At 50.5% G+C, this 17,408-nt stretch overlaps 1 protein-coding gene across 1 annotated transcript in view; it reads right to left on the bottom strand.

Annotated features, from left to right (window-relative positions):
* Positions 1-17,408, bottom strand: part of TBC1D5 (TBC1 domain family member 5) — a 1,704,599-nt gene that overhangs the window by 252,870 nt on the left and 1,434,321 nt on the right. Inside the window, exon 19 of the mRNA XM_078664018.1 lies at positions 5,584-5,669. Within this exon, the coding sequence (XP_078520144.1) occupies positions 5,584-5,669 (86 nt within the window). The remainder of the gene's footprint in view (positions 1-5,583; positions 5,670-17,408) is intronic.

Here is a 17,408-nt window from a genome sequence, read left to right as displayed (position 1 = left end):
GAATCTATAACTAACTAATGTTCCTTACAGATATATCGTTACCAAAGGTAAATAACTTGTTCATCTGAAAGAAACACATTAGTTATAGATTCCTTACCTTAGAATAGATACCCCAGCAATACCAACCCCGGAGATGGGTCTGCGAACCAAGATCACACCAGAAAGTCCTGAAGAACAGAACGGCCAAAGAAGCCATCTCTCCGGACTAGGCTGTCGAGGTAGTAGTTTCTTAAATGTGTGCAACGAAGCCCACGTAGCTGTCTGACAGATGTCATTTAGAGGAACTCCTCGACCGAAGCAGTAGTTGCTGCCGTCGCCCTGGTGGAATGGGCGCGCAGCCCCATTGGAGGCTCCTTTGCCAGAGAATAACAGGTTTTGATACACAAGAGGACCCATCGGGAGATAGTCCGCTTGTGTACGGCCCGACCTTTCTTGGCGCCTATGTACCCAACCAAGAGCTGGTCGTCCACCTGGAACTGCTTTGTGCCATCCAAATCAAAGAAAAGTGCACGTTTTGGGTACAGACGGTAGAGCCTCTCGTCCTCTTTCGAAAGATGCAGAGGCGGAAAGAAGGTGGGTAAAGGGATGGTCTGCCCGATGTGGAAGACCGTGCCAACCTTGGGCAGAAAGGATGGACGAGTCCTGAGGACAACTTTGTCCGGATGCACAGAGAGAAAAGGAGCCTTAGAAGAAAGCGCCTGGAGCTCACTCACTCGTCTAGCAGAGGCGATGGCCACCAGGAACGCAGTTTTGAGAGTCAAGAGCCTTAAAGGACAGTTGTGAAGCAGCTCAAAGGGAGCACAGATTAAATAAGTTAAAACTAGGGTCAAGTCCCACTAAGGCATAACAAAGGGAATAGGAGGAAATAGATGAGTTATGCCTTTCAAGAAAAGATTTACAACCGGGACTTGAAAAGGGAACGCTGATCTGGAAGCCGAAGGAAGGCAAAGATGGCAGAAAGATAGCCCTTGATAGTGTCCAGAGCAGACCCCTGCTGGGCCAAAGAAAGAAGGAACAGAAGAACCTCGGAAAGAGGGACAGAGAGGCGATCCACAACCCTTGCTGTGCACCATGCAACAAACTTGTTCCACCGGCATGCGTATAACGTCTTAGTGGAGGGACACCTGGCTGCCAAGATTACATCACAGTTGTGTCCAGAACCGCTCCGATAAAGAGGAGCTTCTGAGACAGAACCAGGTGTAACTCCGGCACATTGATGGAGAACCCCAGCGAGTGCAGGAGGTTGACCGTAGTCTGGAGGTGGGAGACGACTGCCTGGGGCAAGCCCGCCTTCAACAGCCAGTCTTTGAGATAGGGGAAGACTGAAACCCCTGATCGATGCAGATGAGCTGCGACCACCGCCATCACTTTCGTGAACACCCGAGGGGCGCTGGTAATGCCAAAGGCGAGCACGGTAAATTGAAAATGCTCGTGGCCTACCGTGAACCGCAGGTAACACAGGTGGGCCAGCAGGACGGAGATGTGGAAATAAGTGTCCTGCAAATCCAATGCAACCATACAGTCTTCCAGGCTGAGGGCAGACAAGACCTGAGCAAGCGTCAAAATCTTAAACTTCTCTTTCCGGAGGAAGCGGTTGACGTTCCTTCTTGGGGACCAGAAAGTAGTGGGAGTAACCACCATGACCTATATCTGGGACAGGAATGCGCTCGATGGGTCCCTTGGCCAAGAGAGCCATGACTTCCTGCTGGAGAAGGGCCAAGTGATCCCCCGACATGCGGTGGCATTGTGGTGGCATGGCAGGAGGGGTAGCCTCGAAGGGGAGGGAGTAGCCCCGTCGGACTATCTGCAAAACTCACCTGTCTGACGTGATGATGCGCCAGTGGGGGAGGTGATGGCAAATACTGCCGCCCACTGGCGTTTGATGGGCCTGAAATGTCGGACTAGGAAGGTTTGGAGGCTGCTGCAGGTGGGGGGGAGGGTTGGTGGACTGGCCCGCCCGCTGGCCCCCAGAACCACGGCGGTTGTTCCAACGTCCCTGGCCGCACAAAGGTTGGGTAACTTGCTGTGGCCTGTGGCCTGTGGCTCTGCGCGGGACGTAGCGAGCACCCCTTCCGTAGCCACTAAAGGGGCGAAAAGTACACTGCGCTGGGCGGCTGGAGAGGCCCAAGGACTTGGCCGTAGCCCGTGAGTCCTTGAAACGCTTTAAAGCGTGGTCTGCTTTTTCGCCAAAAAGGCGACGGACATCATAGGGCATATCCATCAAGGTATTCTGGACATCCCCAGATAAGCCAGTCGATATAATCGAGGCGTAGCATCAAAGAGCTACAGACGTGGAAATCAGCCTGTCCAGAAAGTCGGCGGTGTCCAGCCCACAACGGATAGTAAACTTTGCTGCATCCCTTACGCGGCAACAGCCTGGGACAGCACTTCCCAGTGTCCGGCACTGAGGCAGCACCTGCGCAACCGTATCTCACACTGAGTGGGAATAACGGCCCAAGAGACATGCGGTGTTTACCGACCGCAGTCCCAAGCTGACGGAAGAGAACATCTTCTTCCCAAGGTAGTCAAGCTTCTTGGATTCCCTTTCTCCTGGAGCGGCAGGGAACGTGCTTTTGGAAGTGGAGGCTTGGACTACCAAGCTCTCCGGGGTGGGAAGTTGTGAGAAAAGTGGGGTCGCCCGGATCCGGGCAGTGGCGTCGGACAAACATCCTGCCCATGGGAGACCCCGTGTTGAATCTGGACCACGTGCCCAAAAGGACGTCGTTAAGGGCCTCATTAAACGTTAGCAAGGGCTCCGAAGAACTCGCCGCCGGTTGCAGCACCTCTGTCAGGAGGTTAGTCCTGACCGCCACCGTAGGAAGCTCAAGGTTGAGCGCCTCGGCTGCCCTACGCAACACCACTGTGTATGACGCTACCTCCTGGTAGGAGGAGACAACATGCCAAGGGCAGGGGAGGTGTCCAAATCACTGGCATCCCCCAGTTCCTCTCTCCCGTCTTGTTCACTGTCCAGCAGGTCAGTTAAAGGGTCACCACCCCCCCCCCCCATCCTCTGAGTGCCATTCTGGTTGAAAAGGGGCCCCAGGAGTCAACACCCCTCTCGGCGATGGAAGACGCCAGTCCGGCTCCATATCAGGATGGAGGCCGGGGTCGACGCCAGCCGGGGGGCTGACCGGTGTCTAACGCAGTAGTGGTGCCAGAGGAAGCGGCGCCGGTGGAGGCATAATCAGGTCAACCAGCGCCGAGCCGGATCCAGGCCTGGATCCAAGGTGGCCCTGCGGCGCCAGAGCTGCCGGCGAAGGCCTAGGACCCTCAACCGAGTCCACGGGGCTCGAAGTCATGCCAGCGGGTTCAGGCTGCCCAAAGATGGCAAGCATCGCCTCGCAGAGCGTACGAAGCTGGGCGGGAGTCGCTACGGGTCCCGGAAAGGCGTAGTCGACTCTTTGGGCTCTGAGCGCGGAGTTGCTGGAGGGGCATCACCCGCGTCCCTCTTCGGGTCTGCTGACCAACGAAGAGAAGTCGAAAAATGACGATCCTTCTTCAACTTCTTTTTATGTTTCGACTTACCCGACCCAGAGTGCAAAGACTTTGAAGACTTGGAACCGGAATGATGGTGGCTCCGCGACCGGTCCCTCGACCTCCCTAGCAACCGGGACCCCGAAAGGCAAGGAGCAGACTGCCGGTGCTCGAGCAGGTTTCTGGACCGCTCCCGCAAAGCCTTCGGCACCATCGACTGCAGTCGGAGTACGTCTTGGGGTCGTGCTCCAGGCAAAAAAGACACGCGGCGCAGATCCGTCACTGAGATCATTCGATGACAGGAACCGCATGGCTTGAAGCCGGGCATCCCTCGTGCACCGTAGGAGTCGAAGACTTGAAAAATAAGTCGGCAAAAGTAGAGAAAAAGCAGTCAAAAAATGACTGAGGTACCGCTTTTCCCAGATCTGCACTGGCTGGCGCGGAAAAATAAAGAACTGACGTCAGCACGCAACATCATTTCGGCGACCACGACGCCAACAATGGACGCAGAGCAGACTGACGCCACCTTCCGACGAGCAGAGGTACTGCTGACAAAAAACTTTCCGGATACAGTCTGACGCCGGGGGGTAATTCTAAGGTAAGGAATCTATAACGAACGTGTTTCTTTCAGATGCTGTGCCTCTCTGCAATTACAAAACCCAGTGTAAACAAAAGCAATGTAGTCAGGGTCTCTGAAATACCAGGCGTCACCGCTTGTAGGCTGTTTGGGACTGGGAGCCCCACGGTGGCCTCTAGTTCTTTAACATATCTGCCAGTATCGGTCCACCTCTGGGCACTTCCAAATAGTGCGATAAAAAGTACTCTGTCACTTTGCACCTCATTCATGTAGGAGTCGCCATCTTCTCCACTTTATATCATTTTTTCCTATTGTAATATCGGCGGTGTAGTAATTTAGATTGAGAGTCAGTCTTGCTTAGATTGAGACCTCTTTGGTGCATCAGGGACGCTTCCCAGTCTACATCTTCCACGGGAACCAGCGTTGAATGCAGGAGATTGGCTTGGGTTCATTCCCCCCATGAGCACTGCACTTTCATGGGGCTGCCGTCCAGCACCGATGCCCAGCATGCCCTTCAGCAGCCAGGGCATGCTGGAGTGGGAGATATGTATAATATTGAGCATGGGACCTTTCATATTTGGTCAGTAAGGATTCAAAAATGGTCTGTGAAAGATTGGAGGTGCGCATCGCATACAAGGCACCAATCGGGTGACTAGTGGCTTAGCGCCAAAGGCCCTTTCTGTGGCATCTGCCGTCGACTGCAGAAATCTTTGGAGGTGAGTGCGCTTTCTCCACCCATCCCCACCTGTGATGGCAGTTCTGGAGAGGGGGCGAGGGTATATATATATATATATATATATATATATATACCTGCAGTTTCCCAGCAATCATGCCTTTTTTTGTTCTCGAGGGACAAACTCTCCCAGTATCTTACCTTCTCGCTTCTGTGGTTACAAATTCACAGTTTCATCTGTTTGACGTCTTCATGTTTCGGTACTTTTTTTTGCGATGCAGGTGGAAGTAAATGGTATTCCAAATTATTTAGGGCAGAAACCAAAACAAGAGTGAGTCCAGGAAAGGGGTTCCATGCCATTACCTCAGGGGTCCTTAGGCAAGGCCTTGGGAGGAAGCAACAGCTCTCCATTATTACCAGGGGCGGCTGTGAGCCTGAGAACCTTAGGGCTGACTGGTACTGCTCTGCCCACCTTGGGAGCTGTGCATTCCTGGGCTTTGGGGTCCAGACAAGTGGTGGACCCCAAACATGCGAATTAGATGTAACGCAACTTATGTCTGCTGCTTGGTGGCCAATCAGGCAGAAGTCCACTTATTACCGGCTGCCCTTCGATCGTCTGCAATTTAATCCATTTCTTTTCATAATAAACCTGCAGAATATTTTCTCTCCAACAAAAGATGGTGGGGTTTTCCTCCTGGTCCCCAATTTTATCTTTGTGCGAAAGCAGTTACTTACAGTTAGTGTGCTGTGCTACGGGTTATGGTGCTCAGCATCTGGCACACAGGAAACATGAATACACTGGGTCTGAGAAGGATATACTGCACATTATCAAGATTCAAGCTAGACCAAAGTCACTTACCGCGTTCTGTTCATTAGATCCGCTCCCCGGGCTTTGTAGTAATCCAAATTTTGTTGAAACTGAAAATTTATCGGTCTTGGATTTTTCTGGAAAAAAAATATTTACTTTAGAACAAAGTCCACCAATTTGCCAAATTTAATTTAGAAAATAGAAGCATCTATCATTGAAAATCTAGTGTTTGTTAACTTTCTACGTGATGTGATTCTGTGTCTGAAGGCAGCAAAGGTTGGGCGGTTATTATGAGAGATCACAAGAAATTGTATATTCAAATTCATACAAACAGCATTTCATATAGACTGGAATCTGTACCTTAAGAATAAGGTACTGACTTTCGATAATGATTTTTCTGGTGGATACGGTATCTACCTGTAGATTCCTCACCTGTTGAACAACCCCAGGTGTCAGACTGGATTCAGAAACTTGAACGCTATCAAGACACTGGTAGGGTGAACTAGCTTCGTATCGACAGAGGAAGTGGTGCCAGATGACATCAGCGACCCCAACACAATAGCATCAGTTTTGATTCATTTGTTTCCTACCCTTTGAGGTGAGTTGATGGAGAGAGATCAATAAGAAGTGGGGCTGTGCAAAACTCGAAGTGGGAACTTATTCCATTCCCTGTATCACATCGATCAGACAGACGGGTGGGATGGGTGAGGAACCCGCAGGTGGATGGAGTATCCACCAGTAAAATTGCTACATTAGCTAAGTATGTTTTTCATCTGATGGATACTTCTACCAGCAGATTTCCCAATGGATTCAGGAGCAGAATCTCCCCTGAAGGAGGGTTGGGCGATGATTAGATGAGGAAACATTGCAGCACAGACCTCACAAAGTGTGTACGTCCGAAATCTAAGCTGTAACGCCAGGTAAACGAGTGTCAGCACATCCACACTGCTGCCTTGCAGATCCCCATAACAGAAACACCTCTTGCTAGGACACATGATGAGGCCCATCTAGGATCCAAGTGATGCACCCACTCCTCATCCAGTGGAAGGAGAAATAAGGATGGAAGGGTAACAGACAGGTCCAAATGGAAGGAAGTCACCACTTTAGGAAGGAAAGCAGCCCTGGTTTGCAACACCAGCTTGTCAGGGAAAAAGGGATGTGAATGTGGCCAGGTGCTCAGGGCCTGCAACTCACCGACCCACTCGCTGAGGGGACCACCACCAAGAACACTGTTTTCATAATTAATAAACATAACTGACAATTGAGCAGCGGCTCAAACGAAGACCCCATTAAAAAGTCAAAACAAGCTAGAGTTCCCACTGGGGCACAACAAAAAGAGTTGGCTGATAAATATTGGCCAGGCACTTAAGGGAGTGCATCATTGTGGTGGATTTGAACACAACAAGTTATTCTGTGAAACAGAGGGATTTTGGTAACAAACAACAGTACCCTTTTACAGTACCCACTGCACACTTCTGAACTAGAGAGAGTGCGCACTAACTACAGGACCAGAGACAATCTGGCTTAGAAAGAGTTCACATTCTCTATGCGCCATGAAACAAAACTGTTCCATCTCCCAAAATATACAGATTTCGTTAACGGTCGTCGAGCTGGCAGGAACACATTCACCACCTCTGGTGACAGCTGAAAAGAGCTTAAAGTTCCCTACTCAATCTTCAAATTCGAAAGTGGAGGTTTCAGAGATTGTGTTGCAGCCCCCCCCCCCCAACTGAAAGAGAAGGTCCACTCTGCATTGCAGCCGGAGCAGGGGATATAGGGAGAAGAGTAGAATATCTGTATACCACACACTCGTTGGCCAATCCAGGGCCATGAGAATGACTTGGGCCTGGTCTTGATGAATCTTCCCAGAACTCGAGGAACCAAGAGTATGGAGGAGGGAGGGGAACGTGCAGTAGAGCTCAAAGTTCCACTACAACTTAAACGCATTCCTCAATGTTTGGCTCAATGGGCACTGGAAAGCACTGAACTGCTCGCACCGTGCATTTTCGAAAGAGGGGAGTTGATCCAACTGAGGAGAGCCCTACTTGTTCAATATGTCCAAGACTACCTTCAGTAGAAGAAGGCACTCATGAACAACAAGATAACACCAGCTCATGCTGTTAGCTGTGACATAGAGAGACCCCGCCAGGTGGTTAGCGATCAGGCATATCCTGGGACTGTGCCCGAGACCAGAGTCTCAGTGCTTTCTGGCACTGGACATGAGATCCTACTCCACCTCCTTGTTCACTTACCACAGTGCAGGCATGGTGTCTGTCAATCTCTGAACATACCGGCCTTGAATGAGGGGAGCAATGCCTTGAACGCCATTTCAATTGACGTGATCTAGCACCCTGAAATGAAGCATCTGCTCCTCTCGAGAAGAAAGGCCTCTGATCCCTCACATTGGCTCCTCACCCTAGGGGGGCAGCATGCATAACTGTCATGGTTAGAGGAGGACTGAGCGGCATCCCTCAATAAAGGTCCACCTCTTCCCCAACCAAACTGCATCCTCTGCAGCTGTTGAGTCTCGAGACCATGAATGTCTTCAACAGGTCTCTCTACATGCTGGAACCATTGACTGTTGAGACACCACTGCAGAGCCCTGAAATGCCAATTTCCGGGTATGAGCAGTAGGATACAGGAAGCCATCAGACACGGCAGGCGTAAGGCCATCAGGGCTGAAAGTTGCGAGCCTTCTGAAAAGGATGGAACCATATTCTGATGTTGTGGATCCTCCTCCGATGAGTGAAGGCACGGAGAAGGGTAGTATCCAGGACCAACCCTATGAACAGGAGACATCGGAAGGGCTCAAGGTGAGATTGGGGCTTCTTGATTGAAAATCCTCAGTCAGAGGGGAGGAGCCAAGATGGCGCGCGGGTCAGACGTGTAGACCCTCGGCTCCGGGGACCGTCTCCGCTGTCGAGCCTCTCCTGCCAGATATCCTGACTTGGGACGCCTGATTCCGGATGCGGACGCACACCGGCGACCCGCTTTGCAATCCTGACGCAATTGCTCCCCGGCATGTGGAGGAAACGCTTGGACGCAGCTGGCGGCCTGCATCGGCATGGTGACCGGGGCCTCGCGTGACTATTGAGGCCGGCCGTCGGACACGTTTTCCCGGGCTTTGTGACTGCGAGGTCTCGATCGGTGGTTACCGAGGGGCGGCGGACCCGACACTTCGGTCCCGCTGCGTTGCTGACGCTGGGACTAGCTTACCTGGCTGGAATTGCGCCGTTACGGGCAAGTGTGCTGCCATTTATTTGGTCTTTTGCCTGCACCTCGTCCCACTAATGGTGGTGGGCTCTTGGCCTGGCCAGGTACCCGGAACTAAGCGGGACGCTATATTGAATGTACTGTGCCTTTGTCCGCACCCAGATTACAACATCTGTTCCTCGCAGCACGACATGGTTTTATTCTATGGTGCGCAGCCTGCTCCGATCCGAGACTTCTTTGTCTGACGCTATGGTGGGCATATTTCGCTGTATCCTGTGACTTGTGTCTCTGAGCACACTGTGTGAGAGGACATGTTTGACGTACACTGTGCTACCACTTATGGCTATGGTGCTATCCTGGAGGCGGTTCTTTCCTTCCGCGCTATGGCACTACGTTCTGGCTGCGCCCTGCTGGATAAGTTGGAGAGCTTGCTTTGTGTATCGCCCTGTCCTAAGATGGCTGACTCGCGGGGTTCCGGCACCACTCTTTGTTCTACCTCCGCCTGTGCTAAGATGGCGGCCATTGGGGACTATGGCGCCCTCGTGACCCTCAGTCAGCCTTTGCCATTGCCTGCGGGAGGTCGGCTCCCGGATTTGTCTGCCCCTCCGGGGCTTCCGCCACGACGTGCACCTTCCCTCCTCGCCATGTTCACGGATCTTCGAGCCTCGCCCCGAGTGGTGATGATCGCACCTGTCTCCTTCCCTGTCCCGGCTGTGCTCTATGGTTCTGAGTTGGCGTACTCTGCACCCTTTGTGAGACTCCTGGTTTTCTCTGCTTTGGATACATCTAGTTGCCCGCACCGCCGATATGTCCCTGGACTGTGTTCTGTGCCGGTATCGCCTCCGCTGATCTGTGGTGGTAAGGAAAAAACGGGACAAGGATAGACACTTCTATTATCGTCCTGGCGGATTTCTTGTTGCTGATTTTGGCGGATGGGGGAAAAGCTGCTGATATTCTGTTTTACTGATGTTATCATGGTGCCCTATTCCGTGCTTTTTGGACTCTTTTTTGCTATCGAACTATTGACTCCTGTTATGGCGCTGCTCTTGCGGGTGGGGCAGTTGGAGGGTTAATTTTCTTTGAATGACCGGGACATGTACTGATGATGCTAAGGAACTGTCACGGGGGCTTCCGTTTGTTATTCGTGATTTTGGGATTCCTTATGGATGTCTTGGATGGCTGGGTTGGGGGTTGTTGCCTTCTTTATACTGCGCGCTGCTGCTGTGCTTCCGGCGTCCTCGGCATGTCGGGTGTGTTCTTAATATTGGGCTTTAAGCTTTATGTGGTTACTATTCTCACTAGATAGCGGAGCCGGGAGATAGATAGCGGGCTCCTCCTCGCATTTCTCTCTTTCATGAGTATTTTAGGTTAGGGTTTTTTATCTTTTTCTTTTCTCTCTATATTTCGGGACTCCTTTTATTGGGCGACAGGCACACTGCTAGGGGGGGTCAGGCCGTAGCCAGCTGCAGGGGTGCAGGGTGGGGGGTAACCGGGGGGCGGGGTTACTTTCTTTTGTTTTTCTTTTTGTTCTATGGGCCTTCTATTCTTTTTCCTTTTTCTTTTTCCCTCTCTTTATCTCCTTCCTTTTTTCCTTGGGGCTTAGACGTTCTCTTCCGGGTGCCGCGCAGCGACTCTGGTTGTTTTCATCCGTTGTATGTTGGGATATCCTGCATGTCCTACACCAGTATTGATTGTTGTGCTACGATATCCTGTTTGTGTCTCTCCTATAGGAAAATCTTTAAAATTAGACCTCGGTCCTACTGTACCATATCCTTGTGCCTACACAATGTTGCACTGTATCGTATGTGTGAGCCCTCGGGCTCTTTGTTGCACTGTACTCGCCTTTTTTCTTCAATAAAGGTCTTTAAAAAAAAAAAAAAAAAAAAAAAAAAAGAAAATCCTCAGTCAAATGGCAAGAAGATTTTGACAGATGGGGTGTCATCACCTCCAGTGACCCGGCTTTGAGTAGCCACTTGTCCAGATACAGCAAAAACGTTAATGCCCGACCTTCTGAGATGGGTTGTAACACCACTGCCATCACCTTGGTGAAGACTCAAACTGGCAATGTCAAGGCAAACAGAAGCACTGCAAATTGGTAAAGGGCTGAACAGACCGCAAAGCGCAAGTACTTCCGGTACCGCAGGACTGGGTTCTGAAAATAGGCATTTTCCCGTTCGAGAAATACATTTAACTCTCCTCTTTCCAAAGTCAACATGACCGCAGTCAGGGTGAGTGTCTTCAACTTCTTCTTGAGAAATAACTTCAAATCCCTGAGATCTAGGATCACACGTAGACCACTGTCCTTCCTGGGAACAAGTGAGTAACATTCTTGCTTAAAACTCCTACTTTGGCACCTCTGCCACCGCTCCTTTCAGAAGGAGTGCTGCCACCTCTTGCTGCAGGATGGAAATGTGATCTCCTGGCAGAGAAAAGGGAGGAAGGGGTCATGGGGTGGAGACTCAAGGAAGAGTACAGTATAAACACTTCTATTATATGTAGATCCACTGGTCTGAGGTAACCCCCTGCAAGCCTAGTAGAAAGGAAGACTCTCTCCTTTCCACAGGCTATGGGTGCGCTTCGTAAAAGAAACTAGGTCAGCTTTCCTGGTGGTGCAGGAGAGGAGGTGGAGGCTTGATAAAGGGATTCACAGGCTTGGTCTCTGGTCCTACCTTTGTACTGACTGCCCAGAGGATTTTGGGTCTGTGGCGCCTGAGACTGCAAGGACGTGCGCTGTCAAAAGGAAAATCATCTTGAAAAGCCTAGAAAGAGATGAAACAGTCTGTAATCCCTTAGGGGCTTTGGATGCTGGAGGCCTAAGGATCTGGCTGTGGCCTAGCTAACTTGGAACCGGTATGAGGTGTTCTGTGCACCCCTAATGACATCAGCGAAGCGTGACTTCATGTCTTCTGGCATGTGTGGGATAACCAGTTCTGCCATGTGCCAAAGGGTGTGGGTATATCTCGCCAAGTAACTCCCGACAGATTTTTTTGTATAAGGGTCCACTATTCAAAGTACAGCAGTCACGGACAGAAAAGTGCTGGGGGAAAATGACCATCAAATCAAGAACTTTGATATTATTTTTCCAGGACAGACTCCCAACGGTGGTAATTGTTGGCAGGATCCGAATGGCGCTCACGGACATGGATGCTCAAAATGCCTCGACGGCAAGGTGGACTGCCAGCAGCTTGAGCAGATTTATGTGTAGGTGCTCTGCTGGGGCAGACCAAAAGACCTGTGCCATTACGTTGCCAAAATGGGTGTCTCAGCATTGAGAAGGCATCCGTGACCGCGGTATCCTGTACTTGGAAAGGGCTAAATAGAAGACAAACCTGCAGTTTTCAGAGATCCATCCACCAGGCCAGGTCTCTGTGGACCAACTGGAATGTTTGCAGCGGAGCCAAGACGCTTCCTTAGTACTAGAGCGCTGCAGGCGCATCACTGAAGGGCCCGCCTCTGCCATTTAGCATGTGGAGCCAGCAGGATGAATGCAGCCATGAGACCAAACAGATATATGACTGATTGATGTAAATGGATCAAAAATCTCCCAAATATCTAAGATCCTCTGAGGAAGAGGAAAGGCCCTCATGCTGGCATTTTCCAGCAGTGCTTATATGATGGATGGGAAGCTTAGCTTTAGCATTGGAATGAGGTGGGACTTTTGAATACTGTCGATGAAGCCCAAGTCATGGAGAACAGTCATCATGCGCAGAAGATGTCCCTTTTCCCAGTGGTGGGGACCCTGCATCCACTAGCCAGTCGGCCAAGTATAGAAACATGTGGACACCCTACTGTCTCAGTGAAGCCATCACAACTGCCAGCAGTGAGAAATCTTGAGGTGCAATTGGCAGCCTAACCGTGGACCACTGAGATTATGACTTGACAGTGCTGCGACCCAATGGTGGACCACAGGCAATGGTGATCAGCTGAATAGAAGATGGGAGTAGGCATCCTGGAGGTTCCGGGATGCCAAACAATTCCCCGCATTCTGTTTTAATAGAACTTGGATTAGAGACAGCATCTGACTTGTCCTACCAAAGCAGGTGGAGATCCAGGGTGGATTTCATTGCTCGCTCTTTATTGAGGACCAAGAAGTAACGGGAGTAGAAGCCCATGCCGCTTTCTTCCAGAGGCGCCACCTCTCTGGCCTTGTAGAGAGAGAGAGGAAACCATGCTTCCAGAATTGATGCATGGGCCACAGAATATGGCCTGGCAGAAGGAGGATGGTACCGAAGAAGAGAACCCAAGGGCAGGATGTTGCTGTTGTGGATCAGCTGAATGACCCATTGGTCTGTTGCAATCGTCTCCCAACTGACACGAGTGGGAGATCCCCCTCTCGCCACTAGATGATGGTTTGGGAGCAGGGTGATAGACAGGTTTTGAGGCAACAGAAGAGACGCGATGCTGGCGACCCCTAGATCCACCAGGCCATCAAAGGAGTGGTACATTTGCGGAGGTTAGTAAAATGGTTGATAGGGTCGAGTCTGCAAGGACTGCTGAGCTCTGGAATTACTCCAGAATATCTTCTGCTGCGGATGGAACTGCTTCTCTGAGGAGGCCCAGTCCAGTGAGCAAGCGATACTTCTTGAAACATTACTGGGCTGAGTCAACCTTCTCTCTAAGATACTGTTCAACATTGAAGAGTCTGTCCTTCAAGCTTTAAGTACGTCCTGTGCGAATACAGAATCGGTATGTGAACATAAGCATCTTGTTGACCGACAGACACAATCTAGTCATTCACTTCCAGCGCCTGCAACCCTTGTGCATTGTCCTTTCAAAAGTACCAATTCAAGATCTTGAGGTCTAAAATCAGATGAAGATGGAAGTCCTTCTTTGAGACCGTGAAGTGCTGGAAGTTAACACCCCTGGCCTCCTTCCTGCTCTGGCACTAATTCCACCAGCCCTCTTTGGAGTGAATCACTACCTTGAAGGAGGTGTAGGTGGTCTGCAGAAAGGAGATAAGGTGAGGGGGAAGAGGCGTAGGGGACCGTTAGAAGGGAAGAGCATACTATACTTCCATAATTTGCAAAACCCATTGTTCTTGAGTAATGGCCTTGTGCACAGCAGGATAAATGTCTTCCAATAGGTGCCATGTGCTCAGATAAGAGGGAACTATGGCTGCTTCCATGCTGCGATAGGGGGACGCGGAGGAGGATAGAGGGAGAGGTAAGGCTCAGCCTCTTCATTTGCCACAACACCACAGGTTTTTGTTGCTGTTGGTTTTGCTGCCCTTGCAGTCTACCATAAAAGGAGAAGCATCTGAGGAACCCATGAAACCTATGGAACAGCCTGTAATCCGGAGGCTAAGTTTGGAAACCAGGCGTCTAGTGGCCGAGCTGTCCTTAAACAGCTCAAGGGCCGAATCAGCATTGTCCCCAAACAGTCGGGAACCATTGAACGGGAGGTCCAATTAGGTTGCCTGGACATCACTGGGGAACCCTGAGTTTTGTAAGCAGGCATGGACTCTTAACGCCAAAGAAGTAACTATAATGCTTGCTTCAGAATCTGCGTATGTTGGCCCTATTTGATGACCTGTCTGGCTATGGCCTGACCATCCTGTACCAGTCCCGTTAAGTGCTCCTGTAGATGGTCTGAGAGGTTCAAGATCACCATTTGAGCCATGTTCCAAAGGGCATGGATGTAACAGACCATTAGGCACGTGTCATTGAGAGACTTTAGGGCCATACTCCCTGCCGAGAACCACTGCTCTATTTAGTTTGTCTCCTTATCCAAAGGACTGTAGAAAATGCACCAGGGCATAGCTTCAAATGGCAAGATACTTGCCCCATTAGGCTCTCTGTGGAGGGATGAGCCGATAGGAAAGCCAGGTCACCTGGGGCTGGCCTGTATCGTCTGACCACTAAAAGATTAAAAGCAGGGGTGAGGTTGGCTTTTCCCTAGCAGATATGACTGGCTCTGTGATACCATCATTAAAGGGTTGCAAGGGTTCTGATACCCGAGGTGCAGGGTAGAGAACCTCTGTCAGAATGTTAGAATTGACCTCCACGGATGGGAAGTCAATTCCAAAACTTCTGCCTCCTTCTCTGTTAGGGTGTGATATGATGGGACTTTTGGAGGGGGAAGACTTGTTGGGGAGTAGAATTCCCACTCAGGTAAGATATCTAAACTGCTGGCATCTTTAAGGCTAAGAAATTGGGGTCCATGGAGACAGATTGGGTATCAGGTGTGTGCTCCTGTAGGTTTTCTAATGGATCTGATTCCCCACCAAAAAGAATCCGGTCTCTTCTGTGCTTCCCTCCTGGATATGTGTACAGGGTCTGGGAGCTCCATTTAGGGAAGAGGGGCTGGTCTGGAGCCAGTGGAGAAGGGGGAAGACACCTCTGGTGCAACTATCACAGATGGCGCCTGAGCTAGGTTAATAGGTGGCAAGGACTGCAATGGAGTGAAAGGAGCTGGGGGAACGTCCACCGGCTACATCCCAAGGGGCATGCCAAAAGGACCAGAGGGGATCGAAGGAGCACCAGAGGGGACCATTACCCTGCAGAAGATGCCAAGCATTGTGTTAAGGAAAGACACAGGGTCTTGTCCCCGGAGCAGCATACTCCACGTAGGTATGACAAGGTCGAGGGCTTGGTGTCTGAGTCACAGGGGTCGAAGGACTTCGGGCTGGTGCCGGTGGAACTGCAGATGCTGGCTCCTCTTGGACCACTAGGGTCAGTTCTGGTAGCCCAGTGCTGCTCAGAATTATGTTGTATCTTCTTCTTATGCTTGCACCTGAAAGACTGACGATACTGGCTCTGGGGACTTCAACCTCAGATGAAGTTTCCTCCTGGCCCATCAATCATCTCAGAATGGGATTATAAAAAGGTTGGCCAATGTTTCCTTGATGGCCTGGGGGTGCATGCTGCTTCAAGACTCGTACAACCTCAGTTTGTAGTTAGACCTTAAGCAACAATGCCAGATGTCATGTGGGTCCATGATGGACACTTACCTACCAGTCCATGCAGTTTTTTAAGCCCCCACCTACTGGGGGCCAAATTGCTGCCCTGCACCAAACAATTCTAAGAAAATTGGATGAAAAATGTTGAATGAATCACTGCCAGAAATTAAAGCTCAAGCTCTGGGACACAGTTGATGGCATGGAAAAAAGGGAAATGATGTCAGGGCGCACAATATGCTCTAGTGATGTCCAGATGGAATAAATTCTGGAGCAGAGTTGAAGCCAGAGCCCACTACAGGCATGGGGAGCTACTAAAAAGTTTCCAGGTCCAGTCTGATGCCTGGGATATTCGAAAGGTGAGGATTCTGCAGGAATAAGTATTCATCAGAAAAACGGTTTCCATATCGCCATGCGGTATACTAGGTTGGCATAAAAGCCAGGCACTAAAGTGGCTGCTTGCGGGCATTTCCTCAGGCCACCTGGCAGCACATGGCCCAGCACTCCCTTCTTAGTAACGTTTAGCTTCAACAGAGCTACAGATTAGAATGAGTGAAGTTAAAAATGGACTTTCAAACTCCACACATAAGGATACTTAGAGTGCCAACACTGGGCCAGGGACAAGTGGTTTGGGTAGCCTTTATTAGAGATGCCATGTATGCCTACTTGAAGGTGTGTGCCTTCGATCGAAGCACCCTGCCCCATGGTTAAAAGCTCTTCTGCAATGTCCACTCCAGTTGATTGGCTGTCAAATGGTAGGCAGGCAATAGGCATTGAGCACCATCTGCTGTCAGTGGGGGATTCTTGCTTCACAGACCTCTGCCAGGGCCTGCATGCTCCTATTCTTGCACTGGGTATAGTGTGTAGTGAGACGTCGGTACTGTTGGTATTGTAATGTTTGTGTGGAAGGGAAGCCAGGGAGAAATGATCAACGTGCTTTTCAACAACGCAGCTTGAAAGGAGGAGTCCTTCCTTCGCCTGCAGAGTTCGAGGTATGGCTTAGAGGACGGATGACAGCTCACAAGTGCTCTCCGGTACCAGTGCTAATGATATAGGTGGGAGTCAGAAGGTCAGGCGAGGGGGGCAGCCGGGGGTGAGGGCACCACACCATAGACCTGCCAGGAGACAGGCAGCTTTTCTTTCTTATCCTACAGCACCCAGGCTACCAAGAACAAGAGAGCTCAGCTTCAAAAGACAGAATATGGCCATGTGGGTACAGTGCTTCTTGTGACAGAAGACAGGTAGAGAGAGCAATAGAGGGAGAGACGAACAAGTTACTTACCTTCGGTAATGCATTATTATCTGTTAGAGACTATCTAGCTGTAGGTTCCTTACAGCCTGATGCCTGAGAAATTCAAAGATAAGGAATCTGCAGCTAGATGTCTATAAGATAGTGAGAGATGGACAGGGCGAAAGAGGTCAAGAGACACAAGTCGAAAGAAGGAGACAGAGTGAGTGACAGTGACGAGAGAGATGAAAAAACGGGCGAGGAAGAGATTGAGAGAGAGAGAGAGAGATTGAGAGAGAGAGAGAGAGAGAGAGAGAGAGAGAGAGAGAGAGAGAGAGAGAGACCGAGAAAGAGAGAAGAGAGACTGAGAAAGAGGGAAGGCGAGACGGGGCGAGAGAGGGGGCTGGTGAGTGAGGAAACGAGGGAGTGAGACAGGGAGTGAGACAGTGAGTGTGTGCATCAGAAAAGAAAATCAGGGATATGTAATGAGTAAGCCAGGGGTTGTGAGCCTCTGAGTCTCTGCTTAAGTGGATAATAAAG

The sequence above is a fragment of the Lissotriton helveticus genome, chromosome 10, assembly GCF_964261635.1.
Source record: "Lissotriton helveticus chromosome 10, aLisHel1.1, whole genome shotgun sequence".
Classification (NCBI taxonomy): domain Eukaryota; kingdom Metazoa; phylum Chordata; class Amphibia; order Caudata; family Salamandridae; genus Lissotriton; species Lissotriton helveticus.
This window is presented reverse-complemented; position numbering and strand designations above follow the sequence as displayed.